This window comes from Candoia aspera, chromosome 11 (genome assembly GCF_035149785.1).
Source record: "Candoia aspera isolate rCanAsp1 chromosome 11, rCanAsp1.hap2, whole genome shotgun sequence".
NCBI lineage: Eukaryota > Metazoa > Chordata > Lepidosauria > Squamata > Boidae > Candoia > Candoia aspera.
In genome coordinates, this window is record NC_086163.1 from 8,679,588 (window position 1) to 8,704,735 (window position 25,148).

Genomic DNA, 25,148 nt, shown 5'->3' on the forward strand with positions numbered 1-25,148 from the left:
TGTTAATGCAGTGGATGCTATTGGCTTGTAGTTATTCAAAAAAACTGCTTTATCAGAATACGAACTTACTTCCTGGATACTCTTTATCATACCAGTGGGATCTTTGTGGAGTCTAGAAGAACTCCTGCAAATAAATATGATGCTATGCTTGGTAGCAGAACAGCTTTATCTTTGCTTTTTAAAATATGTTTTTCAAGGCAGGTGAGACAAGAAACTCCCCATGATGGGCATCAAGGGGGTTGTGGGGCAAAAACCAAGCTTTGATCTTCTCCATCAGCCTCTGTAAGAGGTTTGCTGTGAAGATCAAATGGATTGGAGGGATGAATTTTGTCACACCTCCATCACACACAGAAGAGTTGTATATGTGTGTGTAAAATGTTCTGGCAGCACCCAGCCAAGCTTGTCTGATCAATAAGCTATGCAGGGTCAGACCTGTTTAGCACTTGGATGAGATACCACCAGAAAATCCAAAACAGCCTGGAAGGCACCAGTCAATAAAACAAGGTTCTCACAAACCCTTTCTTAATCAGATCAATGGGGATTAAGTTACAGAAAGTTTGACAACTGGATAGTTTCACTATAGTACCCAATTTATCTCTAAGCTTGTAAGGGTGGGAGATTCTCAATTCATTTACTAACAACTGTTTGATGGACAGGAGAGGTGGCTAACCTTTTTTTTTTATGGTAGAGGAATGTGCAGATGTTTCAAGGTAGTAAAAGACAGATATTTTACTGTTTAAGACTCTGAGAAGCCTATAACATTGGCTCTGGCCACCCCTTCTGTATTATTGTCAAGAAAACCACATGGACTTGTCCATGAATCACCAGAAGCAAAGCTGGGAGACAAAAGGAACTTATCTATCTGCCCATTCATTTGCTAATTTACTAAATATTTGTCTTGGGGAGGAAACAGAGCCAAAGTATCTGCATGTCGTGATTTTTGGCTGTAGAATTAAGAAAGATGTGTATGAACTTGGGAGATGGATGCCAGATAAATAGATCAATGGGCTTTTTAATTAAAAAAATGTTTTGTGCATTATGAAAGTCAATGGGACCCTTCCAAATAAAAGTATTAATAGAGCTTTAAATAATGTTGAATTGATTATTTAATTGGTTAGAAGAGTTGAAAGAATCCTCTGATTAGCTGATTTATAAGAGCATTTTCAGTGTGAAGAAAAATGGGCAGATTGATCTGTTAAACGATGAAGGAAAGTTCTGGGCTGATAGGACATGTAGATGAGAATCCAATGGACAACCATGGATTTAAATATTCAGACCATCGGATTGTAAATACTTTGGAATATGCTAACTTTAAGGCAAAGCTGAGTTACCTATTGGAATTGGGAACTGCATTTAACATTTGTGGGGGAGGCAAGGGCCCCAGTGGGTGGGGCTGCACTGTAAAGTAGGTACAATCATACCATGTAGGCAGTATTTCTTGGGTTGATTCCTATAATCCGTATATTTAGATGTTTTCTTTGGATGGGGATGAAGTGTAATGGAAGACTTACATATTCTCCACTTGTTTTCCATTTCAGAACATCTGGGAACTGCCCCACTGATTTTTAGGAGCTGTCAGAAGGCTGTAGGAAACTTCAAAAAAGCCTTTGAGGTTCTGAGGTTGCAAGTTGCCCCCCTCTGCATTAAAATATGATTCCCAGGACATTATTATTATTATTATTATTATTATTATTATTATTATTTTAAAAAAACCTTCTGTAGGGGTTGGACTAACATATCTTTTTGGAAAATGATAATGATAATATTTTGCAGACCATCCTTAGAATGGATGTTCTCAAATGTCTTTAGAAAGAAATTCCAAATTAGTGTCCCAGGGCGAGGCAGTGGGGGTAATGCCACTGCTTTAAGTAAACCACCCCTTAAAGTTAATCCAACCCTTAAAAGCAGAGACAACTTTTGTTCCAGGCTTCCTCAGAAGTCTAAAAATGTTGGGATAATTTAGTTACCAGTTGGCTTCTGGATAGAATTCAAAGGCCTGGTTATTTGAGGGACCACCTATTTCCAATAGCTTCAGCTCATCCAGTGATATCAGGCAAAGTGGGTGGGCTTCAATTCAACAGTGTCATCTATCAGAATATAAGTAGTGTGGCTTCTCTGTTAGAGCACCTGTCTTCTGGAACAGCATTCCCCCAGAGATCCATATAGTTCCCATCCTGTTGATGTTCAGAAAGTCATTGAAAACTTACATGTTCTCCTCTGGTTGGCAGTTGAGTCCCTGTAGGATTTGTGCTTGTTATAGAGTTTGCCTTCTGGATGCCTCTGATCTCTTTAGGTTTTGTTGTTTTTTAATTGTCCCTGCTTTTTCAAGGGTACGCCACCTAGAGTCATTTGGAGTTGGGCCATCTCTAAATTGGGGACACAGTGGTGCTGCGGGTTAAACCGCTGAGCTGCTGAGCTTGCCGATCGGAAGGTCAGCGGTTCAAATCCGCATGACGGGGTGAGCTCCCGTTGCTAGTCCCAGCTCCTGCCAACCTAGCAGTTTGAAAACATGCCAATGTGAGTCGATTAATAGGTACCGCTTCGGCGGGCAGGTAACGGAATTCTGTTTAGTCATGCCAGCCACATGACCATGGAAGTGTCTTCGGACAAACGTCGGCTCTTCGGCTTTGAAACGGAGAAGAGCACCACCCCCTAGAGTCGGACACGACTGGACTTAATGTCAAGGGAAACCTTTACCTTTACCTTACCTCTCTAAATTGCATTAAATAAATTAAAAAATAGCAGAGAGGTGGTGCAGTTGTGTGAGAGCCAAAGGGCTTCTCCCAGACTGCTTTCGGAGGAGCTCTATTCTGCCTATACAGTACACAAGAGCAAAATTGCTACAGTATCTCTCCAGCATCTTGTATTAAGAGGCAATTTATGGCTTCTGATGGAGGGTGGAAGTCAAATGGACAGAGAGGCTAAAGAAAGAGGAAGAGGGGGAAAAATGACATGGTTACGTGTGCTTAATAATCAACATGCACAAGATGTAGATCAGGCTAAAGCGAAACCAAACATTAAAAGTCCTGGCACAGCCTCCGAGCATTTAATATTGCGATAGATAAAATAATCTAATGGACCTTAAATGTTAATGGGTGCTGAGATTTACACTTTAATTGTATTTAATTTAAACCATTCTGGGTTTTATGGGACACTTTTATCTTTCTGTCCAGAAAGAAACAGCCAGCTATATCTTTGCCTTGAGCAGCCGGAGGGCAGATGTCTTTTAGGCAACCTGTAATTACGGGCTATATTGGCATCTTTTGTATAACTCCTTAGAAATAATTTAATTGAAGCAATTGGTGGATGTTAACTGACTTTGTCTGAATGGGGGACCTTCCTAGCAAATTAAGGTAAAGTAAAGCATTAAACAGAGAAGCTTCCACAAAAGGCAGTATCTTATAATAAAAGTCAACCAAGGCCCCTACTTCTTGCTATTATATACTCTGTGTGTGTGTGTATGTATACTATGTGTGTGTGTATATATATATACTGTGTGTGTGTATATATATATATATGTAATATTTATAGACTGTGTTCACACAACACGCTTTGCCAATATAGTTAGAAACTTAATGGCTGCATTCACACAACAGGATACATTTCATTAGTTTTAATCTTGTTTTTTAATCTTGTGCATGTGTGTGTGTGTGTGAGAGAGGGAGGCTTAATGCAGCGCATAAAATCAGAGCCTATATAGTTAGTTTATTGAACAGACTCAGAAAATAGATTAACCTGTTAACCATGTTAAGTATATTAAACACAGGAACTCACATGAGCATCTTTCATGCAGATCCAAATTACTCCTTCCCCACCATCCACCCCTTAGCATCCCATAGCTGGCAGCTGGATTTGCAAGTGTTTTTTTCCCCCTCAACATCACGTTCCTCAGGAGAATTTCAAACCACACGTTGTCACTGCCAGCCATTGCTGCGGAATGAATTAATAGTCATGGGCCAATTAATGTAGGAAATGGTGCATCAGAGGGCACTGTCTCTTAAAATGGGTGCACAACCATTTCTGAATCAAAGTCCACAGGAAACTTCTGGAATGTCTTGAGGAATTCATGTGGATAAGGCAAGGAGAAACATGAACCTTTTTAGAGTCAAAAGAGGACTTGTCAAGAGCAAAAGGTCAATGGGTCCAGATCCTTCTTCCCTCCCTCCCTCAGATTTATAAGGCTGCCCATTCAGTCTATGGGTCTGGGTGTCTAACAGCACCTAAAACATAAAATAGAAAAAATAAACACTATGCAATGCAATGGACCCAAGACGCCAAACGAAATGAACCATACACATAGTAAAGCATACAGGCTGGGCTCAACTGACATCCTGGCACCAATCACTGGGGGAAAAGTCAAGTTTACAAGGCCTTCTGGAAGGCTAACAGGGTCAGGACCATCTGAATCTCATGGGAGATTTTTCTGTATGGCAGGTACCATGATGAGAAGGCATGCCTCCTGGGTCCAATCAGATGATAATGTTTAACAGAGGGGAGCCAGAATGTGCCCACCCTATCAGTTCTGGTGGAGTGGGTGGAAATCGCTGGAGATAGATGGTCCTGCAAGTAAACTGGCCTCATGCCTGCAAGGTTTCGGAGTGAAAACCAGCACCTGGAATTACATCTGGAAGCCTCTTAGAAGCCAGTGCAGCCCACAGGGCAGTGGTGTTACATGAAGTGTTTTATAAGTTATAGGATTTCATGTCAAGATTAAAGATAGACATTTTGGGCATCAGTGTACTGAATAAAATAGTTAAGAGCAGAGACATCACACTGACAACAAAGGTCCGCATAGTTAAAGCAATGGTGTTCCCCGTAGTAACATATGGCTGCGAGAGCTGGACCATAAGGAAGGCTGAGAGAAGGAAGATAGATGCTTTTGAACTGTGGTGTTGGAGGGAAATTCTGAGAGTGCCTTGGACTGCAAGAAGATCAAACCAGTCCATACTCCAGGAAATTAAGCCAGACTGCTTACTTGAGGGAACGATATTAAAGGCAAAACTGAAATACTTTGGCCACATAATGAGAAGACAGGACACCCTGGAGAAGATGGTGATGCTAGGGAGAGTGGAAGGCAAAAGGAAGAGGGGCCGACCAAGGGCAAGGTGGATGGATGACATTCTAGAGGTGACGGACCCGTCCCTGGGGGAGCTGGGGGTGTTGACGACCGACAGGAAGCTCTGGCATGGGCTGGTCCATGAAGTCACGAAGAGTCGGAAGCGACTAAACGTATAAACAACAACAGGATTTCATTTATTTTTATGAAGTGCATTATCATACTGTTGCTTTCTGATAAATTAATTTCCTTTATGCCTTGGGAGTCTTTGTTTGAAATGTGGTTAAATCGTGTGTGTGTGTGTGTGTGTGTGTGTGTGTGTGGTTTGGATTGGTTTGGTTTAATTGAGGATCTGCTCATACTGTACTGTAATTAACAGTCCCTAGACTTGAATAGACAGTCTGGGCTAGTCTCATGTGGTATAAAGGTGAGGATGAGCCTTCCTTCCTTCCTTCCTTCCTTCCTTCCTCCCTCCCTCCCCCCCCCTTTTCTAGGTTGACAGCTATGGTTTCCTTTGGATAATGTGCCAATTTTTGAATTTATTGTTCAAAATTAGTAAAAAAAACAAACACCTTTGATTTAGTTCTAGATTAATACAAATTACATTTATTTATTAGTTATCTATACACATTTCACCCGCATATTCAGTTTGTTAAAAACAAAAGAGATTTATGATTAATCTCAAATACAGTACTTTAAATTCTGTATTGGTGTTTTATTGGTTTGAGATTGTAAATAAATAAACTCTATTCTGTGATTAATCTCTGTATTCAAAAATATAATAGCCTGCCCTGATGGAGGACCCACAGCTCCAGGAGGCAGGCTGTCCCACTGCTTAATAGCTCTCATAGTCAAGAAATTCTTCCTTTGGAATCAGATCCCTCTCTGCAAAGTTCCCACCCGCTGGTTCTTGTCCTACCCTTGGGCACTACAGAGAATAAATCCAGACCCTCTTCTCCATGATAGCTTTTCAACCATTGGAAAACTATTATCATTCATTTATGCTCATGAAAATCCTTTCCTATGTTAGATCTACTGCACTGCAAAGTGGATGCTTTCATGGCTGGCTGTAAACACTGTGAATTTGTCTGGGCTTAGCAGGCTATGTGAAGCTAATTTCTGAGAACTATAAGCCTGGATGTGTTTCAGAAAGCCAACCAAGTCTGGCTTATTCAGCAAACCAGTATTATTGAAAGGTTACAAATTCCATCAGCTCAAGGTCCACATGCAGAAGTGGGGGGCTTGGTGACTTCCGGGAGGAGTTTTTTCTGGGAGGGGTTAAAATAGTGGACTTCAAGCAACTGTTAGACTTCATGTACCTGCCTCTTAAAACCCCTGAAATATCCCTAAATGCAAAGAAAGTACCCCTAAATTTTGGGTCACCCAATCTGGGTGGTCTCTGAGGGCTAAAAAAAGTGATCCTGGAAGATCCTACATGGTCTCTGGGCTGCACTTTCCACATCTGTGGCTCACTGTTATGAACAGCAACAACAAAATCATTGTCTAGAAACATAAATTCAGCAATGCTGCTCACATAGCAGTTAAGCAGCAGGCTTTAATCCCCATCCCTGCCTATCCCAGTTTAGGCAATGGTGTCATTAGGAAAGTAAATGTGATTGTGATGTGAAATCTCCTGGGCTCGGTGATGTAGTTGAAAAGAGGCTTATCCCCAGCTTTCAGTTAAGCAGCAGACTGATGCTGTCTGAATTGTTTCTGCAAGATGGCAAACAACTTCTAATTGCCGGTGTTGATATGGATTAGGCTGTTCTGACTTATCTTGCCCCAGTGGGATTATTAACCGGGGGATTTTTTTCTGTCTTTCACAGAGAACTGATAATTCAAGTTCCAGTGCAACATTTCTGTCCCCACTCCAACTTTTTCTCTTTTTTTCATCTCTCTGCTCTGTCCCACACACATATATATTTCCTTCTCATGCTCCCAAAGATGAAAGAAACAGCTTCCCTGGAAATCAGAATGGCAGATAGGTTTGCTTTTGAGTGTCAAGTTGACAGTTTTCTTGTGCCTCAACTGAGAAGTGTGAAAGAGGGGGTCAGGATGTGTGCATGTGAATGTGGGTCTATTACAGACCTGCTAGTCCGGATCCTTGAAGAATTTGAACTGTATAAATTTCTTGTTTGGATCAGCCTGAATGCCCCTGCTGACCAATGTGTGGTTTGGAAGGTAGCTTTGGCTCAGATGGTGAAAAAGATGGTTGAAATTCCCATTATTACTGTGGGGTCCCTTAAATATAGTTTGCAAAAATGGTAAGCACCCTTAATTCATCTTGAGAGGGCCTAATAAAAGCTCCTCTTCCACCAGGAGAAGTGAATGGTCCCTCTGCAGAAGGATGTCCAAAATAGCTTCGTATTTCAAAATCTGACACAGAATTCAACACAACTTGGAAACCACATTTAGATTACAATTCTATATATGAGCTTGTACCACATCCAACATTTGGATTTCTCTTAACAAAACCTTATTATTCTAGGTCTAAAAGATCTGTTACATCAGAATGAATAATCAATAGAATGGATAGAATTTAGCTTTAGTCATATTTTATGATTTATGCTATGTTGACTACTGCGGTTGGTATTTATACATTCTTTGGATTTTAAAAACAATCTACCATTCAGTTATCCAGAGCTGATTAATAAATACTAACAAAAATTGATGTAATTCTATGATGCCCTATTTCCTATTTTTTTTCTCTTTATTTTTTTCCTCCTCTTTTCTTATGTTTGTCTTTCTCTCCCTTTTTTTTCAACTGGGGGTGGGGTGAACTACCTGTTTGCAAAACACATAAATGATTTTGAATCCTGGCGATAGACGAATTTGGTAACAATGCCATTTCTTGGCCATGCAGGCCAAATGCTGCCCTTTGTACTCATTAATAAACATTGTCTCTGCACTCCTGGTCTCTGTGCTCCAGTCCAAGAGCTTCTGATTTCTAGCATGGGGGGAGAATTTGGCTTGGTCCATATATTTAATCAGCCTCCTTAAATTAGAACCCATTTATTGATCAGATTGTAGACTTTTTTTATTTATAACCCAATCATGGTGGACTCCGGGCAGAGTACAAGAATTGCAAGCAAAAACAAGAAGGACGCACATCACAATAAAAGCATCGTGAAAAAGCAAAAACAAACTCAAATAGCATTTCCCCAAGTTCACAGTGCAGTTCAGGGCTCAAAAGCTGACCAAAGGGTGTATATTATGGAAAGAGACATATGCAAATGTGTTGATTTTGGTGTGGGGAGAGTTAGGAGTATGTCCCACATAAATGCGAAATATTCACAGGAAATAGAATGGAAAGGGTTTGTGAGACATGCAAAATTGACAGATTAGGAACTGCTGAAAACCTATTTTGATTGTGGCAACACATAAATGCAAATAATAATAAGGATAATAATAATAATGCATTTTGATCCTCTTATTTCTAGGCTTGGTTGCATCATTTTCAGATTTGAAATGAAGCATTAAGTGCATCGCAGAATGTTGTTCACTTCAGGATGAGATGAAGCCAGTGGCTCATTTAGAAGTTTACACTGGATTTAACTCAAACTGCTGAAAAATGACTCTTCAATCATTGCTAACAGTTTGCTTGGTGGGAAATTCTTGGCATAATCCACACTTGTCTAATCCAATTTCCCACCATAGCAGACTTTTTTTCTTCTCCTGGACATGTAGCAGGTGACACAGAGGGCTTCAAGATGCCATTTGGGTGCAGCAGATAAGCTAGTTTCCTAGTGCTAGCAATACATTGGCTCCTTTGGGGAGGGGTATACCAGATAAATGTTGTGGTATATGCTGATACAGTGATATTAGGAACCATTTGTGCATAAGCAGACCCCACTACTTCTCCATGCCCGGGAAGATGATGTCCATGTGAAGTGCCTCAGTATAACGATCTAGGAGATGCATATTTCCTTGTCCTGTTTGTGCAACTTGTTCAAAGCTCAATAAATTTGTACTTGTATTTGGACCCCACAGCCTTTTTTGCAGCCCTAACATAATAATAGTGGCACATGGCCAAAATGAAATTTGTGACTGATTTCTAGAAGGAAAAAGAAAGGAATGGGGTATATTGTGCCTTTGGAGAACCCAAGAATAGTTTACATGATTAACATGCTCAGACCCATGCCCAGAATTCTTCCAAAAGTGGAAGGAAAGCAGAACTTGTGCATGTTATCCAGTGATTGCTTTCTCTTTGGCACCCAGCTGCTAAAAGCTATAGGGTGAAAAAAAAGGTCCTTGACCACAGAAAGGTGGACTTTCTATCCACCTTATAAAAAGACTATTTTGATGCTGATGAAGCCTTTTAGAGGAGCCTCACTCAAGGGTGATTGACTGTTACCCAGTCCAGTGGCTTTAGGAGGCTTCCAAGAATGCATGTAGAATATAGACCATAGTAAAATCATTTAAAAATACTAAACCCAACATTAAAACTAAACACTAAAATGCCTAAAATTCTAAAAGGGTAAAAAGACAGGATTTAAGCTTTCTCATAACTGTAAAAAAAAAAAAAAGAGTGGTAGTGGACTTGTCTGCTTCAATCCAGCAGCAATATTTTTCTACTGTCAAGGCTTTGTTATAGGGAAAAAACCCTTATTTGCATACTGAAATCCAAAACACTATCTTAATGATTTTTTTTTTCTAGAAAATTTCAACCTAAAAAAAAAGAAAGTTCAATCTGAACCATTTTTTTTTCAACCATTCGTTGGCTGGAGTGCAACAAACAGAAGTTGTGCTCCCACCCCAGGGAAAAGCATGTTTATTCAACTTGCATCAAACACGTGGGATGAGTATGAAGGTTTGTGCTATCAAGAGGTGCAACATGACACATGTTTTTCTGTGGGAACTTTGAGTGTGGCCACTCAAAAAGTGCTGTATTAGGCATCATAAAGATTTATCAGAGAAAGCCAGTTTGGTGTAGTGGTTAAAGTATCAAGCTAGAAACTGGGAGACCGTGACTTCTAGTCCCGCCTTAGGTACAAAGCCAGCTGGGTGACCTTTGGCCGGTCCCTCTCTCTCAGCCCTAGGATGTAGGCAATGGCAAACCACTTCTGAAAAACCTTGCCAAGAAAACTGCAGGGACCTGTCCAGGCAGCCTCCGAGAATCGGATTCGATTGAATGGATTAAAAAAAAAAAACAATTTGTCAAGGAGACATTTTTATAGGAAGAGCAAGGGTTTATAGTGGAAGAGCAAATACCATAAATATGAGATTAACCCATTTTTGCCCTGTAGAAGGAAACATGGAAATGGGTAAGGGTTCATTTCTCCAGTTTGTGGGCAGGAAGGAAGAAAGATGCTTAAGAAATCAGGTGCTGTAACAGTATTTACTTATTTTAGAAAACTTTATTCATTTATTTTTATTGTGTTTGGAGTGTTTTTTTCCCCTCTTACAAATGGTTTCTGTATTACCGAACACATAGATTTGGCTTGTAAAAATCCCTTTAAAAAGTCCCTCTAATTCGGGAGGGAGCTCACCCAGAACACAGGCTGATCAGAAGAGGGAAAGTAAAGTTATGGGAGGGTAAGACCATAAAGAATTACAGCAGGAGAGGGAGAGAGAAAGTGTTTATCAAACAGCTGAAGCCATTCTCTTTTCTAGCCAGATATAATTATCAATTCTTAAGCAACAAAGGACAAAAGAGGAACTGTCTAGACTATCTCACTTACAAGATATTGATTGTCCCAGTGGTAAACTGGTTAGTATAAGTGTATTTGGTTGGAAAGGTCATGAGTTTTAACAGCTGGCAGAAAGCTATTCAACCTTGACATAAGTCAAAGTATTGCCATGTTGCTGAAAAAGACTTTTTAACACTCAGCATTTCACCCCAAGGATGTTTGTCTTTTATTCTATGGAAGGATCTCTGTTTAGGGCAAAACTACACAAATTGTGCTCCCTCTGAAGAGTTGGATGAGGCCCTTCTGGTCTCCCACTGAAATAAGGGATTATTATTATTATTATTATTATTTAAGGTAACTGATGGGGGAATATTAAATACATAAGGGGCAATCATATTAACTATTGTACTGACTAGTAATATATTTTTAATGAAGCTTTTATTTAAAATAAACTACATTTGGATTGCCTTACCTACCTCCTTGACTAGGCCTCAGGGTGTGGCCATTTGCATTGTACTCAAAATTCAGAAGGTTTTTCTGCAACTGGCTTACTCCAAGAATACCTATGAAAAGATCAGAGTTGGCTCTTGTGACCCACTTCATGTTGTTGGCATTAACTCCCATCATCTCTAACTAGTGCGAGCTGGTCTAGGAATTGTGTTCCAACACTATGGCAAGCTACATATTCCCCTTTGCCTTCAAGAAGCTGGGTTTTTGATTGGCTGAGGAGAACCATAAGAAAATTTTTGCAGAGATGGGTATTTCCAGACAGAAGCCTGTTTACGCTGTATGTTACACACACATTGAAATGCAATTGTTTTTTTTTTTTATTCTTTTCCATCACAGGATAATAGGGAAATAAGGCCAAAAGTATTAGGGATGAATGCAGGCAGAAGTAACATGGAACTCAAATGGAATGACTGGGCCCTATGTAGAAGTAGGAATCATGAGGATCTCTAAATTTGAACTGTAAATTTTCCATGATGACCTCGCTTTGTTCCCTGTCTCCCCACTTGGCCAATCTCCTTAGGGTTCTTTTGTGGACAAATGCACCCCATTTTTATCCTGAGGAGCAAAAGGATTTTTTTTTTAAAAAAAATAGTGCATCAATGAAGTATTGAGATAGTATATGACTCTATGCTATGGGGATCTTGTTTGTCAAAAGTTAATCCATTCCATATGGATGTAATCGTATAGTCAGGGAATCATACTGCCAGGGAGGAGATAATTTGCAATACTTGTGTGGATGTGTTCATACAAACAATGAGAACTGGCTAAACTGGGGGTTTGGGTAGTTTGTAATTCAGCCATTGTCTTTGCCACTTATGTGAACCACGCTCTCATGTGGACATGTGGAGCCATAATATGTGCCTTGTTAACCTCGGTTTTGCACATTGTATGAATCTAGCCTGTGTGTAATCCTGAAATCTTGGAGGAGTTGGGGAGAGAAATTCTCCGCAAAAACAGAAATCCCACCACTTTCCAAGGTATTGGAAGACGTCAGCTAATCATAGTTCTGTGAATCAAGATAAGAAAACTTCAGAATAACAATGACTGGTATTTAATACGATGGACAACGTTTTCCTCTGAGTCCTGTGGTGGTGTTCTCCAACAAACCAAAGTCCCACCAGATAATTTGCACATAGATGCATATACTAACATTAATGAATCTGAGAATGGAAGCTGTTAGTGAAGAAAGAAAAACTTTCAGGCACCAATTTAGATAAATTATCCAAAGCTTCATCTATCAACAGATCAATAAATAAATTTGACTAAAGGGAAATGCACTGAATTATGTACCAAAGTACAATGCAGCATTTAAAGCTAATGGCTTTGAATTATCGAGTACTTGAACCATTTATCAAAGTGCAAAGAAGCAATTATTTTGGAAATATTGTTCCTTTTTATTTATCACAAAGCCATTTCATTCCTTTTAAATATTGCTACTTTGGTTGCTTAAAGACGGGTTTCTAAAATGATGGAAGGCAAGGAGCACAGCAGTAAGGAGCTGATCAGACAACTGAGGGTGGATTTTAGCTGTGCAGCAAAGCCCAGTTTAGTAAAACAATTCCGCTTGGAAATCTAATGTACTCCTGTCTTTAGTGGCTTGCTAAATATAGATGATGGATGCAGCAGTGAATAAGGCACTCTATATATGTTTTAGGAACACAGATTTTTTCCAGCTTTGGATAAGCTGTCAGTTCATTTCTCAACAGAGGTACACCCATCACCTGCTGGCACCTTTTAAAAGAAGGTGCAGATTCCCCTGGGTTTACATAGTCCCTGGAAAATGGGTGTTTGAGTTGCCAACAATACCTCCATGTTGCATGCTATGAGGCCTCTTTTAATTCAAATGAGAGTAAACTGGGCAGAAGTTGGCAGGATTTTGCCTATTGCCTTTCATGTATATTGGGAGAGTGATCAAATTAAGGCACTCTTTGGGGAGCAATAAAGAGTTATCAATGGAAACAAATGGGGGGACACTAACAAGAGAGGCCCACCAGTTAAGATTTGTTTTCAATAGTTCTGGAAAAATATCTTTACCTGGAGATTTATTATCTTTCAGCTCAGAAATTTATTTGTTTGATTGATGGATTGATTGATTATGTGCCATCAAATTGTTGTTGACTCTTAGTGATCACATGATGCTCTGTCTCTAACTTGGTCCTTTGAGTCTTCCAATGGTTCCCCCATTGCCACTGTAACTGAGTCTATCCACCTTGCTCTGGTTGTCCTCTTCTTGTCCTTCCTTCTACCTTTCCGAGCATTAGAGCCTTCTCCAGAGAACTACTGTAGGTCTTCACATAATTTTTATTTGTAAGCCACCCAGAATCACCTGCATAGTGAGATGGGCGGTGTATACATTTTATAAAATAAATAAATAATAAGTCTGAAGAAGGATAATTTGAGCCTGGTCATTTGTGCCTCAAGTGAGGACTGTGTGTTGATTGGTTCAATGATCCATTTGTTTGTTTTCCTGGCTGTCCATTGTATTGCTGAGAATTTAGGTTTTGGATTTTTATTGTGAGGAGGGGCAAGAATCACTACCAAGAAGACCATCAAAATAATTCATCAAAATATCTGGTCCAGGATTCTAAAGAGATTACATTATTGGCACTGGACAATTTTAATTATCTGTCTGATAAAGAGCTTACAATCTTCCTTCAGGATCTAACCTGGGCAACCACTAACACAGTTGCTAAGTTTCTAGCAATAGCTAAGACTTGCAGAAGTTGGTTGGTAACCGTTATTAAATGTTTCAGGTCTGGTTTTTTGCTATTTTAAATTTGTACCTGTATTTTATAGGGACGCGGTGGCGCTGCGGGTTAAACCGCTGAGCTGCTGAGCTTGCCGATCGGAAGGTTGGCGGTTCGAATCCGCGTGACGGGGTGAGCTCCCATTGCTAGTCCCAGCTCCTGCCAACCTAGCAGTTCAAAAACATGCCAATGTGAGTAGATTAATAGGTACCGCTTTGGCGGGCAGGTAATGGTGTTCCGTGTAGTCATGCCGGCCACATGACCATGGAGGAAGTGTCTTCGGACAAATGCCGGCTCTTCGGCTTTGAAACGGAGATGAGCACCACCCCCTAGAGTCGGACACGACTGGACTTAATGTCAAGGGAAACCTTTACCTTTACCCTTACCTGTATTTTAGTGATCTGGGACCAAAGAAATGAGTATTTTCTTAGAATTGCATCGCTGCCCAGGAAAAGATGCAGCTTCTTGAAGGAACTGCTGGCAAGTGCAGTCTGCACACCTTCACCAGCTTAGAAGCACCTGTTCAGTTTAGGATCCAAAGCACTGCACAGGCATAGCAGAATCATTCTTGCACATGGTAGAATACATAAATGGAACTGTGTAGGAAGTGCATGTTATTCAGAGAGGTGGCATGCAAAATAGATGTCAGACTGGCTTGGATGTAGATAGAGGAAGAAGTGATGCTTCTGCAGATTTCATTTCCCCAGAACAACAGAAGAAAGCAGTTTTGAGTTTTGGTTTGCTTGGTACTGAATGTACCAGAGCAGGGAAGAGTGAGATATGGTTGAACCATTTGTATACTTGAACAATCTGTCTTAGCCATCACAATTAGTAGTGAGGGATGATGGAAATGTAGTGTAGCAACATCTGTACAGCTGTAGAGTGCCCACCTGTTCCTTGCTGGGTGCATTTTGCGTGTGGCCAAAGAGGCTTATTGGGGACGCGGTGGCGCTGCGGGTTAAACCGCTGAGCTGTCGATCGGAAGGTCGGCGGTTCGAAACCGCGCGGCGGGGTGAGCTCCCGTTGCTCGTCCCAGCTTCTGCACACCAAGCAGTTCGAAAACATGCAAATGTGAGTAGATTAATTGGTACCGCTTCGGCGGGAAGGTAACGGCGTTCCGTGAGTCATACTGGCCACATGACCCGGAAGTGTCTATGACAACGCCGGCTCCAAGGCTTTGAAACGGAGATGAGCACCGCCCCCTAGAGTCGGACACGACTGGACTTTACGTCAAGGGAAACCTTTACCTTTACTAAAGAGGCTTATTAGGCACCATATAGATTAGTCAGGGAGGCATTTTTATAGGAAGAGCAAGTGTTTATATTGGAAGAGCAAATACCATAAACATAAGATTAGTATAAGATTAAGAACAGAAGGTAATCAGTCTGCACTGTGAATGAGTTATTTAAAAGGAGACCTACTCTCTAATCCAAGGCTTTTTATAGAAGCTTCATATCAGCCGATTACTAGTTACTGAATACCTTCTCTGGTCTACCAAGCAGCAAGAGTATGTTGCAAAAGTTGTATGTTAGCATTTATGGAGCATTTTTATTAGACACCAGATACCTCTCCTTGCATTCCATACAACTGCCTTATAATGTGGGTTAATATTATTATCCCCAGTGATGTAAAGAAAGAGGTTTGCCTAATGCAGTGCTGGAATGAGCATTGAGCTATTTGCCATAGCAGTTCACAGAGGGAGAAATTATTTGACTACAACTATGGAGGGAAATTTTTTAAGGTTTCCATAATCCAACCTTCGTGAGATCTCAGATGAGATTCTCCTGAAGTCAGAGCTCCAATTGCCAATAATTCAGGGGAAATATGAAGAGTGGTCAGAGAGTGTTTTCTCCATGTGGAGAACAGCAAAGGCTGTCCACCTTTTTTCTGCAAGGAGGAGACAGCTTTTCTCTGGTCTGTCCAAGAGAGCATTCTCCACATATGTCTAATGCACTGTGGATGCCATCAGGAAGGTGTGCTTATCTCCGTAAAGCTTCTGATAACATTTAGCCCATAAGGGTGACAGTTAAATCTAAAGGGAGACCAAACTCAGCCCTTGGACTAGATTCATCCCTTTCCCTAGAGCAATCAAAGAACGCTAAATATATCTGTTCAAATTCCTATTTAACTATTATGCTCATTAAGCACATTATTGCTACTCACCCTTCTTTATCCCAGCCTTACGAGGGCAAATGAGAACACAGCCTTGGAAGAATTAAAATGTCAAATAAACCAACTCAAATGCAGAAGTGTCAGTGACACACCCCCTTAAATGGAAGCATTACAACACAGAAGTAACCATTCTTTTATCTGTTTCTTTATTGCAGAAAATGCGATGCTGGTTTGCAGATGGCTTACAACAATTTCCTGGCATGAAGAGTAAAGCTACAAAGCACAAAATAATGGGGGAAAAATAAAAACCTACAGACAAATGGACTTGGGATAGAACAAGGAAAAAAAAAAGTGGATTTTCATGGCGTTGAAGAATTCTTTATTTTTCCTCAAGTTTTCTTTTCTTAAAAAACAAACAAAAATAAACAAAAGGAGCTAAGACATTCACAGGAACCAGACTTTCTCTTCAGGTGACAGTACTCAAGCATGTTCTTTTATTACCTTTAAATTGAAACAAACAACTGAATGAACATAATGCTGAGTGAACTGGGCCACTGGTGGTATTTGCTGTACATCAACCTTCCTTAAAATTCCCAACTTTTAATCCCTCTGATTACTTACACCCTACGTGTTTGTAAAGAGACAAGTTCACCCTGCAGTATTTAGAGAATGGTTTGCAAATGTATCTTTTAATATCATATTTTATGGATATTGTACTATGTATTTAACTAGAATGGGAGTAACCTGGACTTTGAGATTCTTCTCCTTTTAGGCAAAGTGGTTTCCATTTGTTATCAAGAAGACTTTTTGATTATTTAATACTTGGGGTTGTTTTACTGAACATTAAGTGCAGGAAGCAAAACGAGCCATGGGCTACTCTCCTCAGAGAGGAGAATCCAAATAACAAACTGAAATTCCCAGGAGGTTATTTTAGGTCTTATGTGACTTTTTTTTTTTAAATTTTCCAAGCAGGGCAGAGAAACCAAACATCTCCAAGGGCCAATTCAACCCATTGCATAAAAGCCATTTCTGAGCCCTGCCACCAAATATCCATTGTAGCAGGGAGCAGGGATGTCCCTGGTGTGCATACCTGCTTTAAAACATCCTGTTAGGCACTTCACACATTATTTTCCTGGGTGTACACTGAAAACAAGAAAAGTGTGGGGGAGTAGCATTACGATTACAAAATTGTAATGTGCAACTCAGCTTTTTTTTTAAAAAAAAGGCATATGGAATTACTCTCTGACTTTTTCCAGGGTCTCTGTTGGATATTTCCTTCTCTAATCTTTTTTTTAAAATCAGTTTAGAGTGTAATCATAAGAAACAAAGCTAAGACAATTAAGCCTGGCAAAATTATGCTATCCATTAGCCCCGTGCCATTCTATTTCCCTCCTGTCTTTAATGTTTTTCTCCTTGTCATGATTGCTATCATTTCATTTAACGCTAACTAATCTGTAGTGCTAACCTTCTAGATGATAGGATTGGAAAGGTTCCAAAGTTGGCAGGTTTCTTTCTCCTCCACCACCCCCACCTCCACCACCCCCATCTGAGAGTAGATATCCCTACACTCTGTGTGTTTTGATCTTTCCAGACGCTCTCCTTGTTACTTGCCCTGCCTGCCAATTCTTTCTTGGATCAGCTTCTCGCTTAGGTCCCACAAGGCAGCTGCAGCCATTCCATTCTGCGCCTGTTCGGACGGCAAACAGCGACAGCAGTTGTTGAAATACATCCCTCCTAGGCCTTCCAGTTCCGCAGCAACAGCACAGTAGACAGTGGTGGCTGCTCCTTGTTGCTGTAATTAAACAAAACAACAACAAAAGAAAGAGGGGGGACACGTTGTGAATGCAAAGGTTAAAATCAGACAGGCTTGACAAAGCATGTGTGCTCATCAAGGGCAGATTAGCAACTTGGCCTGGATTCAGAGTGAGTCCAGAAGGGCCCTGCCCTGTGCCATCCATCTTATAATTAGTGATGTCTAGTTAAGTGTGAGTGAATCCATCTTTTCACAGATGAGTAAAGATGCTCCTTTAAGTAGCAGCTCAATAAAAGTGGCCTGATAATCACATGAATTCTATCTTTTTCTCCAATCAGTTTGATGAAGTATTTTCCAGAAGGGAGCATGATTTAGAAGGGAAAGGGGGATGGCTGAATCCTGCCCAGGGCCACCAAAGTTGACAATCTGTCCCTGCAAATGACACACGGGTTTTGTTAGCATTTGAGGTTCAAACTGAACTTAACTTGAACAAGATATGTACAAATTATTTTGGGAACACTCTTTTCTCCCTGGTCACTGGTTGTTTTCATTCAAACTGTGGAGAAAAGCTTGAAGATGTGAGTCTCCAAGTCGTTTTGGGTGGCTAAACTTGCCAAGTCATCTCTGGCAAAAAGAGAGAAAAAAAAAATCTGTAAGTCCTCTAGGGCTGTCATTTGTAGTGGTTCACAGTAGGAATGTACATCTAGGTTCAGATTAGAAAGCATACAGATTGCAAAAGACATGAAGTGACCAGAGGAGGCACAGCATGTGTTTGTTGCAGATTGACCAGCAAAGATGTTTCTTGCCTTGTTCCTACAAACAAGCATTGTTGAAATGAAAGCTCACTAAAATCTTGAGAGATATGGACATGCTTCTGCAAGATCTCCCAACAATTTTGGTGGAGGAGGGGAGAGAAGAGGGGGATACACCAGCAATTCCATGACAGCAACAGGGGCTAGAAGAAGTCTCCAACTCCTGTCCTAGTATGAAGGGAAATATGCTCTCTTGCCACAGTTTTATGGTTAGCTGCTACTTCTAGATGGGTTGAACCACTTGGATTGCTATGACTTGCCTGTGGCAGAATAACAATTTCAGTTGGGTGAAGGACCATCCAAAGTGTAAAACATTGCCCCAAATGCTGTTATGCTGAAAGGGATTAGTCCACCTGCAAGTCTGCTGCAAACTTTAATTTGGAGAATGAATTTGAAGTTATTTCTTCTTTCCATTGGGATTTCAGACTCTGTGTGCCTAGCTAGGTAATTGGTCACTCTCTGATTCTTTATGCCAAATAAACTTGGAGATGTCCATTATGTCAGTTGCACAGAAGGCAAATGGAAATGTTCCCAAAATTGTCTGTGCAAGTACACGTGCATATGTCTGTGTGTTAAGATAGGAGATGGGGTATCTACTACCTTCTTGAAGAGCTGTTTCTAGATTATGATGATCAGCCCAAATCAACTCACTGCAGAATTAAGGCATTTTATGACTATGGACTATCATCCACCACATTGGTTTGGTTGGTAGATAGATTTCTTTTTCTTCCCTGCCTAAGGCTGAGAGAGAATGACTGGCCCAAAGTCACCCAGCCAACTTCTATGCCTAAAAGAGGACTAACACTTGGGTCTCTCTGCTCATAGGCCACCACCTTAACCATTACATCACAGTTGCATTCTCTTTTTCTCTTTCTATTATACATAGGCACACATATATGAATCTTTAAATAAGATAGCACCGACACTTGTATTACAATAGTAATATAATTGCTCTAAGTTAAGAGACTACTCATATTATATTAATCTCTGTCCCTTCACTGGTTAACCAAACATAAATGTCTGAATGTAAAAGGTTGGACTCAGATTTACCCTTCCCCATGTGGGGAATCTTTCAAGCATAGAACTATTTCGGTTTTGCAATAGGTTATTATGCAAAAAGAACAACTGAAAAGTGTTAATACATTGTTCAATTATTTTCTACTCATACTGCCTTTTGCCCAAGTTGTAACACAAGAATCTACTATAGAAAATAATCTACATGTGTTTCTACACAAGCTATCTTACAAGCATCTGTGGGATGAGGCTATTGACAATATTTGATGTTGCTATGCTCGGGGTTTTATGTACAGTATGCCACAATTTTGCAGCACCACAGAAGGGAACATTTGGTGTCCAACTCAATTTCCAACAAACATTAACAATGGCTTTTGGTTTAAATCAGTTGCTAACCATTATGATTCCTCTAAGAAATGTCTTTATGGGCAGAGCCTGGTGAAATCAGAGGCACTCAGAATTAGTAGATTGAGTTTCAGTCCCATATACCGTACTGTCATTCTGACAAAAGCAGCAAGCCCCTATGGATAATGCTGCTTCATTGTAGGTGTGCCTACAGACATATATAGAAACCTAACTATGCTTCCAGTGGATTTTTTAGAATGTCCAAGTTGAGAAGCTGTAAGAAGAGCAGAAGGTACACTTGGTTTTGAAGGCATAATGAAAAAGAATAGGCGTGATTGTTTAGGAAGACAACATGTCTAATATGAAAAAAAAATTATCTAGAATTTTATTATTACTGATGTGCATTTCATTTGTTATGTTTATTAATTATAATTTTAGAAGAATCTAAAAAAAGGATGAATCCAAAATTAATAACCATTATTGCTAGAACTTATCTCTGATGAATGCCAATATTTCTCTCATCACTGAGGCCTGCTCTCTAGATCCTCTTCTCTGCAGTATTTACTGTATTCAGTGATTGTCACTGAATCACTAAAAAGCAGTGACATTTAACAAGAATGGTTGGAAAACTCACACTGTTCAGTGATATTCCCTGCCCCATGTGGATCAGGAAAAGAAAAATCTTCAAATTGGACACTTGGTTGGACCATCTGTTCCCAATCTGGTGCTCTCTTCATAGGCTGGGAATTCTGGGAATTATCATTAAAATAATCTGGGGGGCATCAGAACATTGAAACTTGACATGGGCTAGGCTAGTCCAAATTGAGAAGCTGATATTTAGTATATATAAAACAAGGCTGTTGTTCAACTACTGGGTTTTAGAAGCCATTGAATAATTTTTGTGTTCCAATGTATTAGCAAAATCCTATACCAGAAGATCACCATAACTAGGAAATGACTTCTCAGCTTGGAAAAAAATGCTGCTAGATGTTGTAGACATCTACAATGTTGTAGATCTACAGATGTTGTAGTTGTTGTAGATTAGGACCACCATACCTGGGTTGCAAAACTTCAGATGAGCTCTAGATGGCAGTAAAAAAACAAACAAACACCAGACACCTCTTAACTCTTCCTTCTATCTAATGGTCATCCAGATTTATGCAATCTAAGTTTGTCTGACTCTAGATGGCTATTGATAAGATTCTGGGGCATCACAAACCTGTCTCCAAATTCTTCCTGTTGCCCACATTCTAATTCATTTGGCTTGTATCCCAATAGAATAATTAGTAAAGTGGCTGTACAAACAAGGAAATCTTATGGCTTCTCCCCCCTTTTTTTTCTTCTTCTTTTTTTGCAATATATCAAGATGAAAAGCCTGGTGGTTACTGAGAAATAATAGCTTCCAAATGGTTGCATAGATAAGGTGGGAAAAAGTCTTCCAGATTTGGACTTTTGGTCTGTACATCTGAATTGAACCATGTCTTATTTATTTCACACTAATCTATTTTCTTAGCCAATTTGACAGCAGTCTGAATGGAATTAGGAAGGGAGAAAGGCAGCCCCTGAGACTTACTATTGTATCTCTAACTTGTGGCCTTCTCCCATTCCCAGAGAAAGGAATGTGAAAAGGTGATGTCCTGGAGTATTTTGAGTCAAACTATGCTTTCTAAAGGCAAATGACCATCGTTCCTGTATTGTGCATAAAGATTATTACAGTCAGTTGAATGAAGACTAGAGGAATGGTGATTTCTTGTACATAAACACCTGATTGGGTGAAATCAGTGCAAGCACCTCCCATTACACCCAAAATATCTTTGGACTTGAAATTATTCTGATTGGGTCCTTTTCAACTATATCCTATACTTGTTGTGTCCAATACTTATTTTCTATATGATGCCTTTGACCAAGCCTCTCAAGACTTTTATGAAATTGCCAATGAAGTCTTAGCTGATGGAAAATAATTTCTCCCATTGAATGTCCATTCATTGGGAAATAATGTGATTGTTCACTAGACTAAAGATCTAACTTGTTAGCCAATAGCTAAAATGGACTTTTTGAGTTCTGAGGTCTGGACCAGTAACTAGTTCTGGAGGTATCTGTTATGACATGGTGGGGAAAAAAAATATATTAGAGTGGAGTTTCAGTTGTTTGAAATTGGGGAAAAGGAGGGAGATTTGTCTCTGGAATCATTTAAAGACATTGTGGCTTCTTATATTCCAGTAAGACACTGACTCTTTCAAATCTGGAATCTGAAAGCTTATGATTTTCAGTGGAACAGATGTATATATTTTTTTCTTGTTTCCATGTTTGGAAATATGTTACATTTGTTTTTGTTTTTCTGGGGAGGAGAAGCAGGAGACATTGGTTAAACTACTTACTGCTACTTTTGTGAAAACATATGACATAAGTTAACTATAATCCAATATAGAGGTTCTCTCCATCTTCTAGTTACTCTTTCAGAAAGTTTGAAAAACTTTATAGCATAAATGCATTACATTAGAGATTGATATGAAGAACAATTGTCATTTCCATTGTCATTTCTAAAGAATTTTTCCTTAAGGGTACAAGAAGGTTAATATTATCTATGCAAAATATTAATTTTCCCTCTCCTGGCAAACTTCATATTTTCTGAATTCCTGCAAAGACTGACTCCAGTTATGAAATTATGATTACGTATTGTCTGCTAGTTATCCTATTGTCAATATAGTTCTTTAATATATATTTTGGGCAAAAAGCAAGGATACAAAATAGAAAAATATTATTATTTCTAACAACATTATTCATAACAATGACAACAAAAGAAGAAGAAGAAGAAGAAGAAGAAGAAGAAGAAGAAGAAGAAGAAGAAGAAGGAGGAGGAGGAGGAGGAGGAGGAGGAGCAGGAGGAGGAGGAGGAAGAGCAGGAGGAGGAGGAGGAGGAGGAGAGGAGAAGCCTATTTTGAATTAATTGTACGCCTTAAACACCCTACTTCATTACATACATCTCTTATTGCTCAGGCTATGACCTAACTAAATTGAATGTTTGTCAAATAATCACAGGCATTTTAATTAGAGCTGTCACTGAATTAAAGGAATTTGAGTTGTATAATTGGATGAGGCTTAGTCAATTGGCTGCCTTTGTGCAAATTTGCATAACCTAATTTGTGCATGTGTCTATATGCATAAGACCAACAGATTTGAAGGAGGTCCTGCTTCTTTCATCAGAGCTTCTTCCAAGAACATGCCCTACCCAATCTTGCCTTTTTTGATGGAATAGGCTGATCGTACTCCGACCTCCTACAAGCTGAATGGATTCCTCCAAGAGGACATAATGGGGTGTGGGGAGGAACAGCTTTTGAATTCTATAGCAGGATATAAGTCTGTTGCCTGAGGGGAGGTAGCTGGGGAATGGCAAAGTCCAGTTTAGAGAAAAAAGGGAAATTTCTCTTCTTAAATGAACCTAATTAATCAGTGGCATTTAATTTTTTTAAAAAAACTTGCTTGGAAGTTCTCAGTGCTTGATCTGAATAACACTAGTTTTGATCTATTCAGTTCCTTGGTTACATTCATGTATAGCATATGGCGAACAAGAAGAAGAAAAAAGGTGTATATTTGTTTTGACTGTGCAGGTTTACCTAAAATCAAAGTTGGAAGGGTCTATTAGATGATAACGTTTATCCCCCCACTCCCCCACTCATTCTCTCAATAAAGCTTAGTCTAGTAGGTATGGGTCAGCTGTTAATGTTCTGGAATGATGCTATTTTAGGAGCATCACAGGAGATTTAAAATAGTGATTTATAGGCCCAGATACCAGTTTGATCAGCCAAGAACAGGCACTGATTAGAACAACAAGACCCAGTAGCTGCTCAGGATAAGATGCAACCTCAGAAAGGGCCGTATTCCATACTCCATGTGTAAGGTCCCCCGCCAAATGGATAAGATACAGGTTGGTTAACATATAAAAATTGGGAAGAGACAGAGAGGGAGGGAGAAACCGACTTTCTTCTTCCTCACCATCTTTCTAGTTCATCAGCAGGAAACGAATTAATAGCCAACTCCATACTGCTGATACAAGATAAAGTGTCTTCTAAGTTCATTTTTGTCCTCCTTTAAAGCATGCTTTAATCACTACTGCATGCCTGTACCAGGAACTTTGCACCACATCAGGACATTATGTACTCCCCATTTAAACAGCTTAATTAAAAACCTCTCAGGCAATGGCTGTGTCACTTGTTACCAATGGCCCATGATCTATTGTGATTTTTTTTTTTAAGTGGGGGAAATAAAAAAATGCTGTAAGTATTTGGGCAATCTAAACAACTTTTGCTTTGATTCTTTTCAAACAATCAAAAGATTGCCTCTTCCATATGGCATTAATGATTCAGGAGGAGGCCTACTTGTATTAACTTCTAACAAAAGCTGGTGTGTGTCTGTGTGTGTGTGTGTGTGTGTGTTTGGAATGACAAATGCATAAGATAAAATGTTTTCAAAGTCCTACTGAACATTTCACCAAGTTGAAATAGGGTTTCCAATCCAGTTAAGGCTGTAATTGCTGTTAGACTGGCACACTCAATTGCTGTCTTAATTGGGTTAGGGAAGATATTCAAGAATTAATGTTGTTGTGAATTAAGTTTCAGAGATGTTGCTGCTATTTTGCTATCTAGATTACAGTGGATTAAGGGAAGGAGATTGGTCAGTCCAAAACATGTACACCATTCATGAGCAACCAAGATTTTTAAGCGTTCTTCCACTTTCAAAGCACATCTGAACTTCCTTAGATTTTCTCTGATTTTGTGTGGTTTCATAGTGGAATGTACATCAGTTGGCTTGGGGCCCATACCAGGCATTAAGCAATATACCAAAAGTAGCACTCTGAAAGAGGGTAGGATTTTTGGGATTTTCAGAGTTCTTAACCCTAACCCCAACACAAGGTGAGAGATGGGGAAAAAAATAGACCGAATTGTTCTGATCCATCCTTGCATATCCTGATGACCCACATTTTTTGCTTTATAACAATCTGCTGTACATCCATAAATAACTGTTCATAGAAAAATCTTCCAATTCTTCTCCCATTAAGCATTTTTTCTTTAATGTAAGAATACAAAGTGCCAATTCCCAAATAATGATTACAAATATTTGTATATATATGATTGAGGATTAGACCCGTAATGCCATCACTTAATCCATTTG

At 39.6% G+C, this 25,148-nt stretch overlaps 2 protein-coding genes across 2 annotated transcripts in view; one reads left to right on the plus strand and one right to left on the minus strand.

Annotated features, from left to right (window-relative positions):
* The window catches only part of MAF (MAF bZIP transcription factor), a 252,546-nt gene extending 235,539 nt beyond the window's left edge, over positions 1-17,007 (plus strand). The window contains exon 3 of the mRNA XM_063312996.1: positions 16,271-17,007. The gene's annotated coding sequence lies outside the window, so the exon portion shown is untranslated. The remainder of the gene's footprint in view (positions 1-16,270) is intronic.
* The window catches only part of WWOX (WW domain containing oxidoreductase), a 559,406-nt gene continuing 550,502 nt past the window's right edge, over positions 16,245-25,148 (minus strand). The window contains exon 9 of the mRNA XM_063312994.1: positions 16,245-17,847. Coding sequence (XP_063169064.1) covers positions 17,659-17,847 — 189 coding nt within the window. The 3' untranslated portion in view covers positions 16,245-17,658. The remainder of the gene's footprint in view (positions 17,848-25,148) is intronic.